Below are 19,390 nucleotides of genomic sequence, written 5' to 3'. Positions count from 1 at the left end.
TTGTTAACCAAATTCGACACGCTCATTGACCTCTATACAAAAACTCATCGCTTTGTGAGCGGAAAAATAAACCGCCACCTGCTGGAGCAGACAGATTTTGGGCCCAGTTATCCCTGTCGCTTCACCTCTTCCTCTATCTTATATTCAATTCAAATGGGCTTTATTGCCATGGGAAACATGTGTTAACATTGCCAAAGCAAGTGAAATAAACAAAAGTAATGAGACCAACAACAAAAAAACATCAACAAAAAACAATTAGAATTGAACATTTTTAACTAACGATCCTTCTATCTGTGTTCCGCGCATTGAGCTTTAATAAGAACGGGTCCACTTTCAGAAAACGTGGCGTTCTGATATAACACGTGCGAAGCAACCAATTGACGCTGAGCTAAACGGTCACTCTCTGACCAATGGGGGAAGAGAGAAGACGAAAGTGGTTACGTAGTAGTGCTTTGGATCCGTCCGCTCCACATTTCTTCCTGTTGTTGACAGGACTCCAACTTGGAAGACTCAAAGCGTGTCTGTTACATCGTAAAATGAAGACGTTTTAGGATTTATCTTGATTCAATTAGTTATTTTTGGTATTACTATGGACTAGCTTGGAATCATGGTTGTGAATTCAGTGCATTGGTTTCGTAAGGGACTGCGGTTACACGATAATCCGGCTTTACAGGAAGCTCTAAATGGCGCGGACACTGTGCGATGTGTTTATATTTTGGATCCGTGGTTTGCTGGTTCCGCCAACGTCGGCATCAACAGATGGAGGTTAGTGTCAATGCACATATTACTAAAACGACTAAGTATAACTTTATGAAATAATAGCTGTATAAAGTACAGCGGTCTAATGCACTGCATCTCAGTGCAAGAGGCGTCACTACAGTCCCTGGTTCGATTCCAGGCTGTGTCACATCCGGCCGTGACTGGGAGTCCCATTGGGTGGTGCACAGTTGTCCAGATTTAGCCGGGGTAGGCCGTCATTGTAAATAAGAATTTGTGGAAGTGGAAGTATACACACACTGACTCTAACTAGTTAGTTTTTAGCTAGTGGAAAAGCGAAGCACATCTGCATCAAGTACTGAAAATGCTGGCAAGACATCGGGCATAGTCTTGCTCCGCATCACAACAAAAATAATCACGATACAAAATAGCAACTTCTTCAGTAGTTTACTACTTGTACTGCAAAACGCACAAATTGAAGAAGAAAAAAATCCAACACTGCCACGCACCGCAACCTGTTGCAGCAGATGAGTTGCAGCAGATGAGTTGCAGCAGATGAGTTGCAGCGCGCATAAGAACAATCTAAAGGCCCAAACTAGATTCCAGCCAATGACTTAAGTAGTTGAACATGTTATTCCTCCAACCCCGTGGAAGTGACAAACTGACACATTTTCATTTTTTTTTCTTCAAAAACAACTTTATATTGAATGTGTCCTTTTTGATTTCAAATCAAATGTTATTGGTCACATACACATGGTTAGCAGATGTTAATGCCAGTGAAATGCTTGTGCTTTTGATGACAGTTAGACCCGACGACGTGTTCCTACGCGTGAGTTTAGTTAGCCAACATCGTTTACAAGTGTGATCGGGGATTTCTGCCCGTCTTCGTACTGTCTTTGACTGGATGGAGAACAGAGAGGGTTTCACAGCACGAAAGTTTTAGAGCCTAGTCTCTAGTCAGAAATCGCATTTATTTTGGGAGATGGCAAAATATGACCTTCATTCAACACAGGAGAAACGCATTATTTCAGTTGGTAATACGTTGATAAACAAAGGGAAAACAATCACACAATTAATATGTACGACTTGGTGGGAGCCAGTGCGCACTTTTGGACAAAGACACAGCTACCAACACAAACACATGAAGTCCATGTGGTAGCTAGTAGTCAGTCTCGCCATTTGAGACGTTGAGGGGTTATTGTATCCTGTTTTTAAAATGAGAAAGCAAACATTAACCGGGTTCCCATTGTAATGGAAAGCTTTGTATGGAAAACCAAGTTGAAGCCAACATTCATGATAACCGCAACATCCTTCAGTTGGAATGGCGAAACGAAAGAGCCAACATCTCTCATTAAAAACTGATCACAAATGAAATTACAGAATTATTCTATTGGAGCAGTAGAACTTATAAATCGGCTTCCAATAACTTAAATTACTTTTCAAGGACAAAATAGCCTAGAGAAAATGTCAGATTTTCAAGGTATGAATGAATAGCGCATAGCAAATATTTAACCGATACGTTGATCTACTTTCTGCTTCGAGCAACAACCAGCTGTTTGACAGTTTGCTCTCTCTGCCGGACAGATAATCTATAGCAGGGGTCATCAACCTTTTCTGAGTAAAACTACCGCTCCGATTTATAAAATAAAAAAATATATATATATATATATACATTACTTAAATGTAACATTAGCGTAATAAGAACAGTTCTGTAGAAATGAGGTTTGTGCAGTAGGCCTTATGGCCTACATTATCACAGCATATTGACTGTATGCCTGGCCTGCCAATATTGTTCTTCTCAGACCATATTATATTTTAAAAACTTGAGCTTTGATAACAAAATAGCTCATTTGGTATAGCACTTGCGAGGCACAGCTGAGCATAAATTGAAATCATTTGCAAATAATTTGCTTTTTTTATTTTACTGGACTGATGGTACCTGCATCTGATGGGCATGGTGCTTTCACAACAACTGGGAACTCAGGGGGAAAAATAGGTCAGATCGTGACATCAGTGAACTTCAGGTCGGAAAGTCGGAGCTCTAGAAAGATGCCAGAGTTTTTTACTTGGAATTCTGAGTTTGAACATTAAAAAAAAAATTCCAGTCGGATCTCTTGAACGCTCTGAAGTCGGTTTCAGAGTTCCCGGTTGTTGATCACTGCATTTGTCTCAGCGGAGGAATGGAGAAAGCAGCAGAGGGTCCACCTCTCACGGACCCTGCTCTCTCCTTCCTTTCCTCTGTTGAGACTGTCCCCTCTCTGGTCAGTCTTCCAACTGATGGCGAAATTCGAGTCGCACCACATCTGCACAAATTCATGTTACTCCTATGACCAGAGAAAGAACTGGCCCTCAATATTAAAATAGACGTGACGAGCTGCTATTAACAATAAAAATGCAAGGCTATTGATACACTTGGCTACTCATTTTTTGCAGCTGCAGCGCAAGTGGAAGTAGGGAGAAGCACATTTTATGTTTCATAATAGTGTTGAATAAAACCAGTGACATTGCTGAATAAAAATGTAGACAAGAACTCAATCATAAAAACAGCAGCTCTTTGCTGTATTCTTTGTCAGTCTCTCTCTGGTCATGGTTTTAAAAGTTATAAAATCACACATAGGCTAGTATCAAACTTTGCTGTGGCCGGGGTCGTGGAAGCTGTAGGAACCGTGATTTGAGCTGTCCGATTGGCCAGCGCAGTAGGAAAACTTGATTTAGCCACAGATCAACCTCTGCCAGGCAGACTGACTTTGTCTTTTCAAACATTAAATGGTTCAAAACGGTAACACTTTGCCTACTCGGTGCTCATTGTTCTTCCTCTGTCAACCATGGTTACCTGGAAGGAAACACATGCTGTCATCATTGCTTTGTACAAAAAGGGCTTCACAGGCAAGGATATTGCTGCCAGTAAGATTCCACCAAATCAACCATTTATCAGATAATCAAGAACTTCAAGGAGAGCAGTTCAATTGTTGTGAAGAAGGCTTCAGGGCGCCCAAGAAAGTCCAGCAAGCGCCAGGACCGTCTCCTAAAGTTGATTCAGCTGCGGGATCGGGGCACCACCAGTACAGAGCTTGCTCAGGAATGGCAGCAGGCAGATGCATCTGCACGCACAGTGAAGTGAAGACTTTTGGAGGATTGCCTGGTGTCAAGAAGGGCAGCAAAGAAGCCACTTCTCTCCAGGAAAAACATCAGGGATAGACTGATATTCTGTGAAGGGTACAGGGATTGGACTGCTGAGGACTGGGGTAAAGTCATTTTCTCTGATGAATCCCCTTTCCGATTGTTTGGGGCATCTGGAAAATAGCTTGTCCGGAGAAGACAAGGTGAGCGCTACCATCAGTCCTGTGTCATGCCAACAGTAAAGCATCCTGAGACCATTCATGTGTGGGGTTGCTTCTCAGCCAAGGGAGTGGGCTCACTCACAATTTTGCCTAAGAACGCAGCCATGAATAAAGAATGGTACCAACACATCCTCCGAGAGCAACTTCTCCCAACCATCCAGGAACAGTTTGGTAAAGAACAATGCTTTTTCCAGCATGATGGAGCACCTTGCCATAAGGCAAAAGTGATAACTAAGTGGCTCGGAGAACAAAACATCGATATTTTGGGTCCATGGCCAGGAAACTCCCCAGACCTTAATCCCATTGAGAACGTGTGGTCAATCCTCAAGAGGCGGGTGGACAAACAAAAACCCACAAATTCTGACAAACTCCAAGCATTGATTACGCAAGAATGGGCTGACATCAGTCAGGATGTGGCCCAGAAGTTAATTGACAGCATTGCAGAGGTCTTGAAAAAGAATGGTCAACACTGCAAATATTGACTCTTTGCATCAACTTCATGTAATTGTCAATAAAAGCCTTTGACACTTATGAAATGCTTGTAATTATACTTCGGTGTTCCATAGTAACATCTGACAAAAATATCTAAAGACACTGAAGCAGCAAACTTTGTGAAAATTAATATTTGTGTCATTCTCAAAACCTTTGGCCACGACTGTACAATCCTGTCAAGGCAAAGGGTGGCTACTTTGAAGAATCTCAAATATAAAATACTTTTTTGGTTACTACATGATTCCATATGTGTTATTTCATACTTTTGATGTCCTCACTATTCTACAATGTAGAAAACAGTAAAAAACAAAAAAAATGAATTAGTAGGTGTGTCAACTTTTAACTGGTACTGTATATACAGTGCCTTTGGAAAGTATTCAGACCCCTTTTTCCACATTTTGTTACGTTACAGACTTATTCTAGAACTGATTGTTTTTATTCCTCATCAATCTTCACACAATATCCCATAATGGCAAAGCAAAAAAAACTTATTTGAAATTGTTGCTAATTTCTTAAAAATAAACAACTTAAATATTACATTTACATAACTATTTAGACCCTTTAATCAGTACTTTGTTTGGCAACAATTACAGCCTCGAGTCTTCTTGGGTATGACACTACAAGCTTGGCACACCTGTATTTGGGGAGTTTCTCTCATTCTTCTCTGCAGATCCTCTCAAGCTCTGTCAGGTTGGATGGGGAGCGTTGCTGCACAGCTATTTTCAGGTCTCTCCAGAGATGTTCGATCATGTTCAAGTCCAGGCTCTGGCTGGACATTGAGACTTGTCCCGAAACCACTCATGCGTTGTCATGGCTGTGTGCTTAGGGTCGTTGTCCTGTTGGAAGGTGAACCTTCACCCCAGTCTGAGGTCCTGATCACTCTGGAGCAGGTTTTCATCAAGGATCTTTCTACTTTGCTCCGTTCATCTTTCCCTCGATCCTGACTATTCTCCCAGTCCCTGCCGCTGAAAAACATCCCCACAGCATGATGCTTGCTTCACCAGCGGGATGGTGCCAGGTTTCCTCTTGACGTGGCGCTTGGCATTCAGGTCAAAGAGTTCAATCTTGGTTTCATCAGACCAGAGAATCTTGTTTCTCATGGTCTGGGAGTCTTTTAGGTGCCTTTAGGCAAACTCCATGCGGGCTGTCATGTTCCTTTTTTACTGAGGAGTGGCTTCTGTCTGGCCACTACCATAAAGTCCTGATATGTGGAGTGCTGCAGAGATGGTGGACCGTCTGGAAGGTTCTCCCATCTCCACAGAGGAACTCTGGAGGTCCTCCAGAATGACCATTGGGTTCTTGGATACCTCCCTGACCAAGGCCCTTCTCCCTTGATTGCTCAGTTTGGCCGGGCGGCCAGATCTAGAAAAAGTATTCTTGGTTCCAAACTTCTTCCATTTTAAGAATGATGGAGGCCACAGTGTTCTTGGGGAAATTGTTTGGTACTCTTCCCCACATCTGTGCCTCGACACAATCCTGTCTCGGAGTTGTACGGACAACTCCTGCATCCTTATGGCTTGGTTTTTGCTCAGACATGGGGGACCTTGTATAGACCGGTGTGTGTGCCTTTCCAAATCATGTCCAATCAATAGAATTTACCACAGGTGGACTCCAGGGATCAAGTTGTAGAAACATCTCAAGGATGATCAGTGGAAACACGATGCACCAGAGCTTAGATTCGAGTGTCATAGCAAAGGGTCTGAATACTTATCTAAATAAGGTATTTCTGTCTTGAATACATTTGCTAAAATGTCAAAAATCCTATTTTTGCTTTGTCAGTATGGAGTATTGTGTGTAGATTGCAGAGGAAATGTTTTTATTTAATCAATTTAGAATATGGCTATAATGTAACAAAATGTGGAAAAAGTAAAGGGGTCTGAATACTTTCCGAAGGCACTGTGGAAACACTGAAGTTGAACTGTATGTGGGTGGGCCAAGCTGTTTTGGCTCTTCTATTCTCCCATCTATGTATCCTGCTGTGGCTGACTACCAGATGATGATGATGATGGATCCTTCTATATGGGCTCAGCGAGTTCCTCGTAAGGTTTCTTCCTTCTATATGGTTGCCGCTGTCAACCGCTGTCCACAAAGTCACCACATCCAAGGTCAAATCTGATGTTAAGGAAAGACCGTGCTGGCAACACATTGTGTTAGTCTAAAAAAGCGTGTAAGTTTAGGGCCAGGACAATACCAGTATCGCTATTTATTTCTTTTTTCATGGAAAAAATGAAAACACGAAGCAGAACCAACTCCTTGTTCCTTTTAAAATATTGTGTTTGTGGGAAATAAATACATGTGACTCTGGATGACAACATAATGATTTTTCTTTCCAACATTAGGGTTGTTTTCCTTAAGAAGTGAAATCCAATTTGTGTTTTGTTTCCTTGCCACGATACTAACGAGTATCGCAATACTGGTATAGTCCCGGCCCTATCTATGTTTCGATTTTGGTTTTCTTAAGAGCTCTGTGACAATGACAAATTTCCTTGTTAAATAAATGTTCGCATTTGTTGATTGATTGAGATATTCTTTTCACAGGTTTCTGCTGGAGTCTTTGGAGGACCTGGACAGCAGTTTGAGGAAGCTGGATTCCAGGCTGTTTGTGGTGCGAGGCCAACCTGCTAACGTGTTTCCCAGTCTCTTTAAGGTACTGTAGTCAAGTCACAGTTAGCCCTACAGTTTTGATTTTGGGTTATACTACTTTATGTAATGAGCATTTTCATTGAATTGGGTACAGCAAAAGCTCATAAGCCTACAGTTGCGAGCAGTTACATCAAAAAAACATATAGGCCAAAACGTATGCAGTTACTGTACTTTAGCACAAGACAATTGAGCTATATCATTCTCACATGCCAGCTTCTCACATGCCAACCTACCTGGATGTGATGTAGGCTACTATTCCGTAATGACTGGAATCAGTAGGTGTATTGAATTGTGATGGTATGCTACACCTTGAATCATGGGTCAACGCCGTGAACATCTTCCGTGGTGTGGCTTCATTCGGATTATCATAATAGTATTCTACAGAACCATGCATTTGAGTAATACTGCAATGTGAGAATTGTCTCCTTTACTAATGCGACCCTAGCTAATGTGTCTCTGACGACAGCTGTACTACTGCGACCCTAGCTAATGTGTCTCTGACTAGTGCGACCCGAGCTAATGTGTCTCTGACGACAGCTGTACTACTGCGACCCTAGCTAATGTGTCTCTGACTAGTGCGACCCGAGCTAATGTGTCTCTGACGACAGCTGTACTACTGCGACCCTAGCTAATGTGTCTCTGACTAGTGCGACCCGAGCTAATGTGTCTCTGACGACAGCTGTACTACTGCGACCCTAGCTAATGTGTCTCTGACTAGTGCGACCCGAGCTAATGTGTCTCTGACGACAGCTGTACTACTGCGACCCTAGCTAATGTGTCTCTGACTAGTGCGACCCTAGCTAATGTGTCTCTGACTAGTGCGACCCTAGCTAATGTGTCTCTGACTAGTGCGACCCTAGCTAATGTGTCTCTGACTAGTGCGACCCTAGCTAATGTGTCTCTGACTAGTGCGACCCTAGCTAATGTGTCTCTGACTAGTGCGACCCGAGCTAATGTGTCTCTGACTAGTGCGACCCGAGCTAATGTGTCTCTGACAAAAGGTCTGAGTTGTTTTGGAAGGGTCACCTTTGAGCTCCACTCACAATGGATATGACCATGAATAACATAATATTACCCTCATTATTGTATAGTTATGCTGCAGATGTATTTTTTAATGCTAGCCAATATCAGGATACTGGTATCGTCCCGGCCCTACTAGACGTTGCATAACCCAAATTGTAAAACTCAATCCCTGTTTTGTTTTTAATAGTGATGGCGCATGAATTTGGGCATTTCTAGGCCTATTTGGGTCCATCAATAGGTTTAGTTTCTCAGAAGACTATTATAGCCATAATACTACACAGCCTACCACCCACCCACCTCAATTTTCTTCCCAAATAAATAAAAATGGGTTCTGAGAATATGCATTCTTACAGAGAACATAAACCTGCTTACTTACTATGGATGTGCATCTTTCCCTTTCAAGACGGCAGGGGCGGCAGGTAGCCTAGTGGTTAGAGCGTTGGACGAGTAACCGAAAGGTTGCAAGTTCAAATCCCGAGCTGACAAGGTACAAATCTGTCGTTCTGCCCCTGAACAAGGCAGTTAACCTAGGCCGTCAATGTTCCTAGGCCGTCAATGAAAATAAGAATTTGTTCTTAACTGACTTGCCTAGTTAAATAAATAAAGGTACACAAAAAAAAGACAATTCGATATGTATCTAGATACATGGGATCTGTGGTACGATACAGTAGCGATACATTTTAGTTTGAAACTATTTGGTTTGATTAGATGAACGAATCAATTCGATGCACTAAACACATTAATTTTCCATTCTAAATTCAAAATCTGCTGCTGATGGAGCTCATGGGCTGGATCTGTCTGAGCTGATTTATGTCATGTGTGTTTATCCTGACAAGGTAGTAAAACAATAGTACATTTTTTTTATGTCCTGAATTTGTTAAAATGCAATTTTAGGCTTAAGGGTTAGGCAGTGGAAGTTACCTTAATAGAAAATGACTCCAGTGAGTCACCCAGTAAAATACTACAGTGAGGGAAAAAAGTATTTGATCCCCTGTTGATTTTTGTACGTTTGCCCACTGACAAAGAAATGATCAGTCTATAATTTTAATGGTAGGTTTATTTGAACAGTGAGAGACAGAATAACATCAAAAAAATCCAGAAAAACACATGTCAAAAATGTTATAAATTGATTTGCATTTTAATGAGGGAAATAAGTATTTGACCCCCTCTCAATCAGAAAGATTACTGGCTCCCAGGTGTCTTTTATACAGGTAACGAGCTGAGATTAGGAGCACACTCTTAAAGGGAGTGCTCCTAATCTCAGCTTGTTACCTGTATAAAATACACCTGTCCACAGAAGCAATCAATCAATCAGATTCCAAACGCTCCACCATGGCCAAGACCAAAGAGCTCTCCAAGGATGTCAGGGACAAGATTGTAGACCTACACAAGGCTGAAATGGGCTACAAGACCATCGCCAAGCAGCTTGGTGAGAAGGTGACAACAGTTGGTGCGATTATTCACAAATGGAAGAAACACAAAAGAACTGTCAATCTCCCTCGGCCTGGGGCTCTATGCAAGATCTCACCTCGTGGAGTTGCAATGATCATAAGGACGTTGAGGAATCAGCCCAGAACTACACGGGAGGATCTCGTCAATGATCTCAAGGCAGCTGGGACCATAGTCACCAAGAAAACAATTGGTAACACACTACGCCGTGAAGGACTGAAATCCTGCAGCGCCCGCAAGGTCCCCCTGCTCAAGACAGCACATATACATGCTCGTCTGAAGTTTGCCAATGAACATCTGAATGATTCAGAGGACAACTGGTGAAAGTGTTATGGTCAGATGAGACCAAAATGGAGCTCTTTGGCATCAACTCAACTCGCCGTGTTTGGAGGAGGAGGAATGCTGCCTATGACCCCAAGAACACCATCCCCACTGTCAAACATGGAGGTGGAAACATTATGCTTTGGGGGTGTTTTTCTGCTAAGGGGACAGGACAACTTCAACGCATCAAAGGGATGATGGACGGTGCCATGTACCGTCAAATCTTGGGTGAGAATCTCCTTCCCTCAGCCAGGGCATTGAAAATGGGTCGGGGATGGGTATTCCAGCATGACAATGACCCAAAACACATGGCCAAGGCAACAAAGGAGTGGCTCAAGAAGAAGCACATTAAGGTCCTGGAGTGGCCTAGCCAGTCTCCAGACCTTAATCCCATAGAAAATCTGTGGAGGGAGCTGAAGGTTCGAGTTGCCAAATGTCAACCTTGAATCCTTAGTGACTTGGAGAAGATCTGCAAAGAGGAGTGGGACAAAATGCCTCCTGAGATGTGTGCAAACCTGGTGGCCAACTACAAGAAACGTCTGACCTCTGTGATTGCCAACAAGGGTTTTGCCACCAAGTACTAAGTCATGTTTTCCAGAGGGGTCAAATACTTATTTCCTTCATTAAAATGCAAATCATTTTATAAAATTTGACATTTGTTTTTCAGGATTTGTTTTGTTATTCTGTCTCTCACTGTTCAAATAAACCTACCATTAAAATTATAGACTGATCATTTCTTTGTCAGTGGGCAAATGTACAAAATCAGCAGGGGATTAAATACTTTTTTCCCTCACTGTACTTGTGTTAGTCTAAAACTATTTGGTTTTAAATATTCTTAAGCATCAAAAGAAAGGTATAAATCATTTCAAATTCCTTATATTCAGCAAACCCAGATGGCACCATTTTTCTTTTTTTAAATTTACGGATAGCTAGGGGCACACTACAACAATTTACAAACAAAGCGTGTGTTTAGTGAGCTCGACAGTTCAGAGGCAGTAGGATTAGCGGGGATGTTCTCTTGATAAGTATGTGAATTGGACAATTTTTCTCCCTTGCTAAGCATTCAAAATGTAACAAGTACTTTTGGGTGTCAGGGAAAATGTACGGAGTAAAAAGTACATGAGTTTCTTTAGGAAAAGTATACGTTGTAAAAAATATACAAAAAACCCCCAACTTAATAGTACTTTGGGGTTAGGGAAAATATATGATTTGAATAAGAATAAATGTTTACTTCCTAAATCGACATGTATAGCCAAATGAGTAGCTTAGGCTACTTTTATTCCGGTAAAACGTAATTTTCTACAGTGCATTTGAATTTTTTTTTTTTAATGACCTAGCAAATTGCACTGGTTGCCACTCAACTAAGGAATCCTACTGTTGCGCAAGCCATTGCACAGACATTTGACTGCTGAAGGTGCCGCACAGATGTGGCAGATCTGGGAAAAGGCCTATCTGTTGTTGGTCAGCGCGCAAAGTTGCACAGCACCCAGTTTGACTAGACTACTGATTTTCCTGGGGTTGTTTGTCATGCAAAATGACTTGTAGATCAGTGACTCAACATAATAACATGCTTAGTTCAACACTGAAGGAGAGAACACAGTTGTCACAAAAGATTAGGTATTTTCGGAAGGTGTGGTAATTTGAGAAAAAAATATTGTGAACTGACAATTCGTAATGTTTTGAATCGATTTCCTGACCGACACATGATACATTTGGATCTGTTTGGGGTCCCGCAGACCGATGCACTCGGTCCATTTGGATCTGTTCGGGGTCCCGCAGACCGATGCACTCGGTCCATTTGGATCTGTTCGGGGTCCCGCAGACCGATGCACTCGGTCCATTTGGATCTGTTCGGGGTCCCGCAGACCGATGCACTCGGTCCATTTGGATCTGTTCGGGGTCCCGCAGACCGATGCACTCGGTCCATTTGGATCTGTTTGGGGTCCCGCAGACCGATGCACTCGTATCTTATGCATCGGTCCCCAGTTCAAATGTTTCTCTCTGAATCATTACATCCCTATTAATTACCCACATTTTCTACCATACATACTCATTTTTATCTGACAATGAAGTTTGGTCATGCATGAGACAAGCTGATGAATCACCATTTAGGCTTGAGGGAATGTTTTTTTAGGAAATAGAGCCAATGGTACAGTTGGTAAGTAAATCAAGGAACACTGAACAAACTGTAAAGAACAAATGATCTACTGCCAGGACCAAGCACTCTGTACATCCACTCACCTGTTCTCACTTCTGAGAAATGTGACTTATTTTGCAGGTATCAATTCACCTCTATGAAGGTTGATGACTAAGAAGAGAGCCATACACATCACCTCATTGCCTCTGTCGTCAAGGCTGCTTGTCATAATACGGTCATTCGGAAGATATTTCCTTCTGAATTCCCACTTTGCCACACTTGAGTTTTTCAGATGTCCAGTTTACAGTGCTAGAGTACGTGTAGTGTGTGACTCACTGACCAGCAGGTTGGAGAAAGGGTTGTTTATGTAAGAGTCCATCAGGTCTGAGGAGAGGGGGTACGTTTCACTCTAAGCTCTAAGCTCTCATTATCATGGGTTCAGCAGCAAGGCCTACTGTAGATGGAGGAAACGCTATAGAGGTCAGATGTCTATACACTCCAATAACTGCATTGCAGATACAGTGCTGTCTGTAGGCCTAGTGAATGTGGTTATAGTTATCAAATTGTTCTGCAGATCACTATAGGAACGGTGCACTGAAGCAGCATGCATTGCTGCATTTATTCAGCCGCTACTTCAACAAGTAGGATGTTTTAGAGGGTTCTGTGACCTACACTGACCACTGATTTCTTCAAGCACTGATGTAGAATCCTGTTGTTTTTACCTTTCCCCTTTGTGTAGCCTAGACTCTAGCCACCTGCCATGTAGACTAGATTGTACTGTTCACTGATCTTTAGGCCCATGTCCGGGAGATAAGGTGTTGTCCCAATAACATCATAACCCCAGTTAGCTTTTCATTGTGACTTAAGATAATACATGTTATCTTTCATCCTCCCTCTCCCCATATCTCTCTCTCTCTTTCTCTGCTCCTGTCTGTAGGAGTGGAACGTCACCCGGTTGACCTTTGAGTATGACTCTGAGCCCTATGGGAAGGAGAGAGATGGAGCCATCATTAAAATGGCCCAGGAGTTTGGAGTGGAGACCATAGTGAGGAATTCTCACACACTCTACAACTTGGACAGGTTAGTCACTGACTGTCACACTCAGTAGGAAGGGTCCAATAAGTCAAATGTTTATTTCCCCATTATACCGCTTATCTAACCTAGTCCCAAATTGTTTTGTCCTGTATAGCCGCAGGACAATGACCATAGGAGTTGGCAAGACGTCACAAACAGATCTGGGCTCAGACTAGTGAATGTTGAGTCATTTGAATGTTGAGCTCACTCTGTTCCCAGTGCTATTAAAAATATGTCGTTCTGTCCCTGAGCAAGGCAGTTAACCTACTTTTCCCCGGGCACCGAAGATGTGGACATCGATTAAGGCAGCCCTCCTCACCTCTCTGATTCAGAGGGGTTGGGTTCAATGCAGAGACACATTTCAGTTGAAGGCATTCAATTGTACAACTGACTAGGTATCCCCCTTTCCCTTTCAACACCTTATTGGATAAACCAGAGCAAACGGTGTCCCAGGGGAAACCTTACTACTGTGGTGCTGTAGCACATCTGAGATGATGCTACGTGTTATGCCATGGGGACAGCCAGCTGACAGTCTGGTGTCGTCACAACCAGAACAGTGTGGGAAATAAACTTACCCCAGCAATACTGTAAAATACTGAATTAACAGATTATTTGACCAGAGAGAAGTCCATAAGATTTTGACAGTCTATTTTGTCTATCCAGTAGGCTAAGTGATGTCAGTATACCACCGGAAATCAAACTAGAGAACAATGCAGTGGGTAACATAATTGTGATTTCATGCTATACACATGCTGCAAGCAGAGCTCAAAGGGGAAAAGCACTGAAGTAGAATGAACTGAGAGTTTTGATGTTCTACTTCCCACAAACACACAGTCCCATAGAATCCCATAGCTCAGTGATGCCTCCTAGTGGTGGGTTAATGTAACTGACTGTCACACCACACAACATGTGCAGGCTCCAGGCAGTGGGAGGAGGAAATGGCTGAGCAGGGAGGCAGTCACTGTGGCAGACATGTGCGTGGCGGACAGGTGGGGTGGCGGTGCTAAGCCATTGCAACCATATTGCTGCTGAAGACACATGGGGGCTCCTGACGCCTGCTCGGCCCTGCCCACAATATGAGTTGATCCAATAGGAATACCTAAAAGGGCCCAAATGGCGCCAATATAGATGAGCGTTGCGTAAGATGGAACCTATTTTATAAGATTCACGCTGTAACTTAATCAGGCCATGGTTAGGGGATAACTTCAGTACCAGTCAAAAGTTTGGACACACCTACTCATTCAAGGGTTTTTCTTTATTTTTACTGTTTTCTACATTGTATAATAATAGTGAAGACCTCAAAACTATGAAATAACACATATAGAATCATGTAGTAACCAAAAAAGTGTAAAACAAATCAAAATATATTTGGGATTCTTGAAAGTAGCCACCCTTTGCCTTGATGACAGCTTTGCACACTCTTTGCATTCTCTCAACCAGCTTCATGAGGTAGTCACCTGGAATGCATTTCAATTAACAGGTGTGCCTTGTTAAATATGTATTTGTGGAATTTCTTTCCTTAATGTGTTTGAGCCAATCTCACCAACAATGCTTTGCTCTGTTATGAGTCAATATGTTGCCAGATTATTGTTTTTAAATACGTTTAAGTACTTTATGTATATCAGGGGTATATGAGGTAATGGAAAAGATGAATAACAACTTGATAACTATGATCCAATCCAGTACCATTATTATGTTGACTATCAATTATTTATACTGTAGGTTTTTAGATAGTACAACTGTGTTGATTATGTTTTGAATTGTGATGAGAAATGATGTACCAGCCAGTTAATTTACACAACCAGTTTGCTGACGTGCAAAGATCACCACATCAGTATCAATTGGCATTTCAACAAGTAATGCTCTGTTTTAATCCTGAAATGACATTTTCATAATTTCTACCTCTACATTTACACCATCATCTCCAGGATCATTGAGATGAACAACTGCCCCCCGCTCGCGGTCAAGAATCACCCGTGCGTTTTCCTCAACAGCATCACTTCACCACAACAGTATTATTATGGACATTTCAACAAAGTTACCTCGGGCCTGGTATTCACAAAACGTCTGATTTAGAAATGCTGATCTACGATCAGTTTTGCCTTTTACATCGTAATGAATAAGATAACAGGGGCAGGGTGAGGACCTAATCCTAGATCAGCATTCCTACTCTGAGACGCTTTATGAATACGGTCCCGTATCTCAATATGTTTTAATCTCACTATCCTTCATGTTTCTACTGTTATCAGGATCGTTGAGATGAACAACGGCAGTCCTCCGCTGACCTTCAAGAGGTTCCAGGCCTTAGTGAACAGGCTAGAGCTGCCTATGAAACCCCTGCCCACCATCACACAAGAACAGATGAGCAGTTGTCGGACGAAGATCGCTGACAACCACGACGAACACTACAGTGTCCCCTCTCTGGAAGAGCTCGGTAATCAATTAATCAGTCAATCAATTAGATGTATTTTAATACTCCTTTGATATCAGCAATCACTGCATTTACAGTAACCCAGCATAGACTCCATCCAGACCATGTAAGAGAATGACATTCAATTATGAATTGTCATTTTGACTTGGGTGTACCATATATACTACCGGTCCAAAGTTTTAGAACACCTACTAATTCAAGGGTTTTTCTTTATTTTTACTATTTTCTAAATTGTAGAATAATAGTGAAGACATCAAAACTATGAAATTACACAAATGGAATCATGTGTTGGAATGGCTGACGTTTTACGTGCTCCTAACCAGCTGTGCTATTTCGTTAGTTTTTTTGCGTTGTTTAACTTATTTTGTACATAATGTTGACGCTATTGTCTCTTATGACCGAAAATAACTTCTGGACATCAGAATAGCGATTACTCACCTCGAACTGGAATAATCTTTCTTTAACGACCGGTGGAAATGTGTCCTTTTGGTCTGGAGACCAAATGTGAGATTTCTGGCACACTTAACCAGCATAGCTACCACAGCATTCTGCAGCGATACTCCATCCCATGTGTTTTGCGCTTAGTGGGACTATCATTTGTTTTTCAAGAGGACAATGACCAAAAACACACCTTCAGGCTGTTTAAGGGCTATTTGACCAAGAAGGAGGGTGATGGAGTGCTGCATCAGATGACCTGGCCTCCACAATCCCCTGACCTCAACCAAATTGAGATGGTTTGGGATGAGTCAGATCGCAGAGTGAAAGAAAAGCAGCCAACAAGTGCTCAGCATATGTGGGAACTCCAAGACTGTTGGAAAAGCATTCCAGGTGAAGCTGGTTGAGAGAATGCCAAGAGTGTGCAAAGTTGTCATCAAGGCAAAGGGTGGCTACCTTGAAGAATCTCAAATATAAAATGTATTTTAATTGTTTAAGCATTTTTATGATTACTACATGATTCCTTATGTGTTATTTCATAGTGTTGATGTCTTCGCTATTATTCTACAATGTAGAAAATAGTCAAAATAAAGAAAAACCCTTGAATGAGTAGGTGTTCTAAAACCTTTGACCGGTAGTATGTATATATTTTTTCACTGTGTGTGAGGCTAAATGTAGTCACAGTGCACATGGTATCTGACTGTTCTGTGCTCTCTGTTCCGTTCTCCAGGATTCAAGACTCAAGGCCTGGACCCTGCGGTGTGGAAGGGAGGGGAGTCTGAAGCACTAGAGAGACTCAACAAACACTTAGACAGAAAAGCCTGGGTAGCTAGCTTTGAGCGAGCCAGGATCAACATGTGTTCGCTGATCGCCAGTCCCACGGGCCTCAGCCCCTATCTACGCTTTGGATGCTTATCATGTCGAGTCTTCTACTACAACCTGAGGGAACTCTACATGAAGGTACTGATCAACACAATGGAGATCTTTTTTATTTTACAGGAATACATGTTGGTGTTTGGAATGGGATAAAGAAGCTGTTTGATCATGTAATATTGATGTAAAATAACTTTTTGTTTCTGCATGCTCTCTGTGGTATAGGCTGGGTTACTGTAAAGCACAACTGCTGATGTAAAAAGTGATTTTGATTGGTATTTCTCTATCCATCCCCCCCACTCAGTTGCGGAAGCATTGCAGTCCCCCGCTCTCTTTATTCGGCCAGCTCCTGTGGAGAGAATTCTTCTATGCAGCGGGAACCAACAACCCTAACTTCGACCGGATGGAGGGCAACCCCATCTGTGTTCAGATCCCCTGGGACCATAACCCTGAGGCCCTGGCCAAGTGGGCCGAGGGGAGCACAGGCTTCCCCTGGATAGATGCTATCATGACCCAGCTGAGGCAGGAGGGCTGGATCCACCACCTGGCCAGACATGCTGTGGCCTGCTTCCTGACCCGGGGAGACCTGTGGATCAGCTGGGAGAGTGGCATGAGGGTAGGTTAGATTCCCTTCTCTCTCCAGTCATTTACGTTAACTTTTTCTCAATTAATCTTTCCTCATGTCCTCAGTCCCTTTCCTCCTTCTCAAATGCATTGGAGAAGAAGATCAAAGGTCTCCCCTCTGACCTTCTCCTGCTTTGAGAGGGCATGCAAGGAATCAAAGACAGTAATTGAGAAAGATCCAGTGTCACCCAACATGCACTACCATACCACAACAAGGGTTGTGGAGAAGCTTTAGTATATTAGGAGGACATGTAGCAGTAACCTATAGAGCTTGTCATCAGCATAGGTAGATGTGGGCAGCGTTGGTGGATCTCTGGGCAGGGGTGTCCAACCCTGTTCCTGGAGAGCTACTTTCCTGTATGTTTTCACTCCAACCCCAGTTGTAACTAATCAACCATCTAATTATTAGAATCAGGTGTGCTAGATTTAGGATTGGAGTGAAAACCTACAGGATGGTAGCTCTCCAGGAACAGGGTTGGAGAGCCCTGGTGTAGGTAGATCTGGTCAGCATCGCTAGATCAATTATCATTTATTATTTTATTTTTTTTAACCTTTATTTAACTAGGCAAGTGAGTTTAGTACAAATTCTTATTTTCAATGACGGCCTACGAACAGTGGGTTAACTGCCTGTTCAGGGGCAGAACTACATTTTTTTTTTTACCTTGTCAGCTCGGGGATTCGATCTTGCAACCTTTCGGTTACTAGTCCAACGCTCTAACCACTAGGCTACCTGCCAGGCTGTCAGTGTCTTATCATGTAATGCTGGGTCTTTTCTCTAGTCCTTTATCACGGTGTTAGAGCTTTTACTGAATACAGAATGTCAACACACAGTGTTTACCTTACCTTAGAACTTCCATAAAGCAGGTCAATAACAGAAATACATGGACATTTACACAAAGGGGGGTTTACATTGAGAAGGAAAACGTGGGCATTTACTGCGTATATACCAAAGCATCAAGACGTACGTGAGACAGTGGTGCCCCTTCACTGGTATCTAACTGTATTCTGTGCTGGTTGTTTCTGCCTGTCAGGTGTTTGAGGAGCTGCTCCTGGATGCAGACTGGAGTGTGAACGCAGGCAGCTGGATGTGGCTCTCCTGCAGTGCCTTCTTCCAGCAGTTCTTCCACTGTTACTGCCCTGTGGGCTTCGGCAGGAGGACAGACCCCAGCGGAGACTACATCAGGTACACACACACATTATGTGTCTCACACACACACACACACACACTACGTCAGACACACACACACTACATCAGGTACACACACTTCGTGTCTCACACACTACGTATCTCACACACACACTACGTGTCACACACACACACACACACTACGTGTCACACACACACTACGTGTCACACACACACACACACACTACGTGTCTCACACACACTACGTGTCACACACACACACACTACGTCTCTCTCACACACTCTCACACACACACACACTACGTCTCACACACACACACTACGTCTCACACACACACACACTACGTCTCACACACACACACACACACTACGTCTCACACACACACACACACACTACGTCTCACACACACACACACACACTACGTCTCACACACACACTACGTCAGGTACACACACTGTGTCACACACACACACACACACACACCGTGTCTCACACACACACACACACTACGTGTCTCACACACTACGTCTCTCACACACACACACACACTACGTCAGGTACACACACTACGTGTCTCACACACACTACGTGTCTCACACACACTACGTCTCTCACACACACACACACACACACACACTACGTCACACACACACACACACACACACACACACTACGTGTCTCA

The 19,390-nt window shown here is 42.8% G+C and overlaps 1 protein-coding gene across 2 annotated transcripts in view; it reads left to right on the top strand.

The window, feature by feature from the left end:
* The first annotated feature begins 446 nt into the window (after nucleotides 1-446).
* cry2 (cryptochrome circadian regulator 2) overlaps nucleotides 447-19,390 on the top strand; it is a 29,339-nt gene continuing 10,395 nt past the window's right edge. The window contains exons 1-8 of one of the 2 annotated variants that reach the window (XM_029759254.1): nucleotides 448-765; nucleotides 7,089-7,197; nucleotides 13,061-13,203; nucleotides 15,126-15,173; nucleotides 15,447-15,631; nucleotides 16,794-17,023; nucleotides 17,241-17,552; nucleotides 18,592-18,743. In XM_029759254.1, the coding sequence (XP_029615114.1) occupies nucleotides 608-765; nucleotides 7,089-7,197; nucleotides 13,061-13,203; nucleotides 15,126-15,173; nucleotides 15,447-15,631; nucleotides 16,794-17,023; nucleotides 17,241-17,552; nucleotides 18,592-18,743 (1,337 nt within the window). In that variant the 5' untranslated portion in view covers nucleotides 448-607. Of the gene's footprint in view, nucleotides 766-7,088; nucleotides 7,198-13,060; nucleotides 13,204-15,125; nucleotides 15,174-15,446; nucleotides 15,632-16,793; nucleotides 17,024-17,240; nucleotides 17,553-18,591; nucleotides 18,744-19,390 lie in introns of both variants that reach the window. The other variant, XM_029759255.1, reaches the window with a different exon arrangement.

This window comes from Salmo trutta, chromosome 7, assembly GCF_901001165.1.
Source record: "Salmo trutta chromosome 7, fSalTru1.1, whole genome shotgun sequence".
Taxonomy (NCBI): Eukaryota; Metazoa; Chordata; class Actinopteri; order Salmoniformes; family Salmonidae; genus Salmo; species Salmo trutta.
This window is presented reverse-complemented; position numbering and strand designations above follow the sequence as displayed.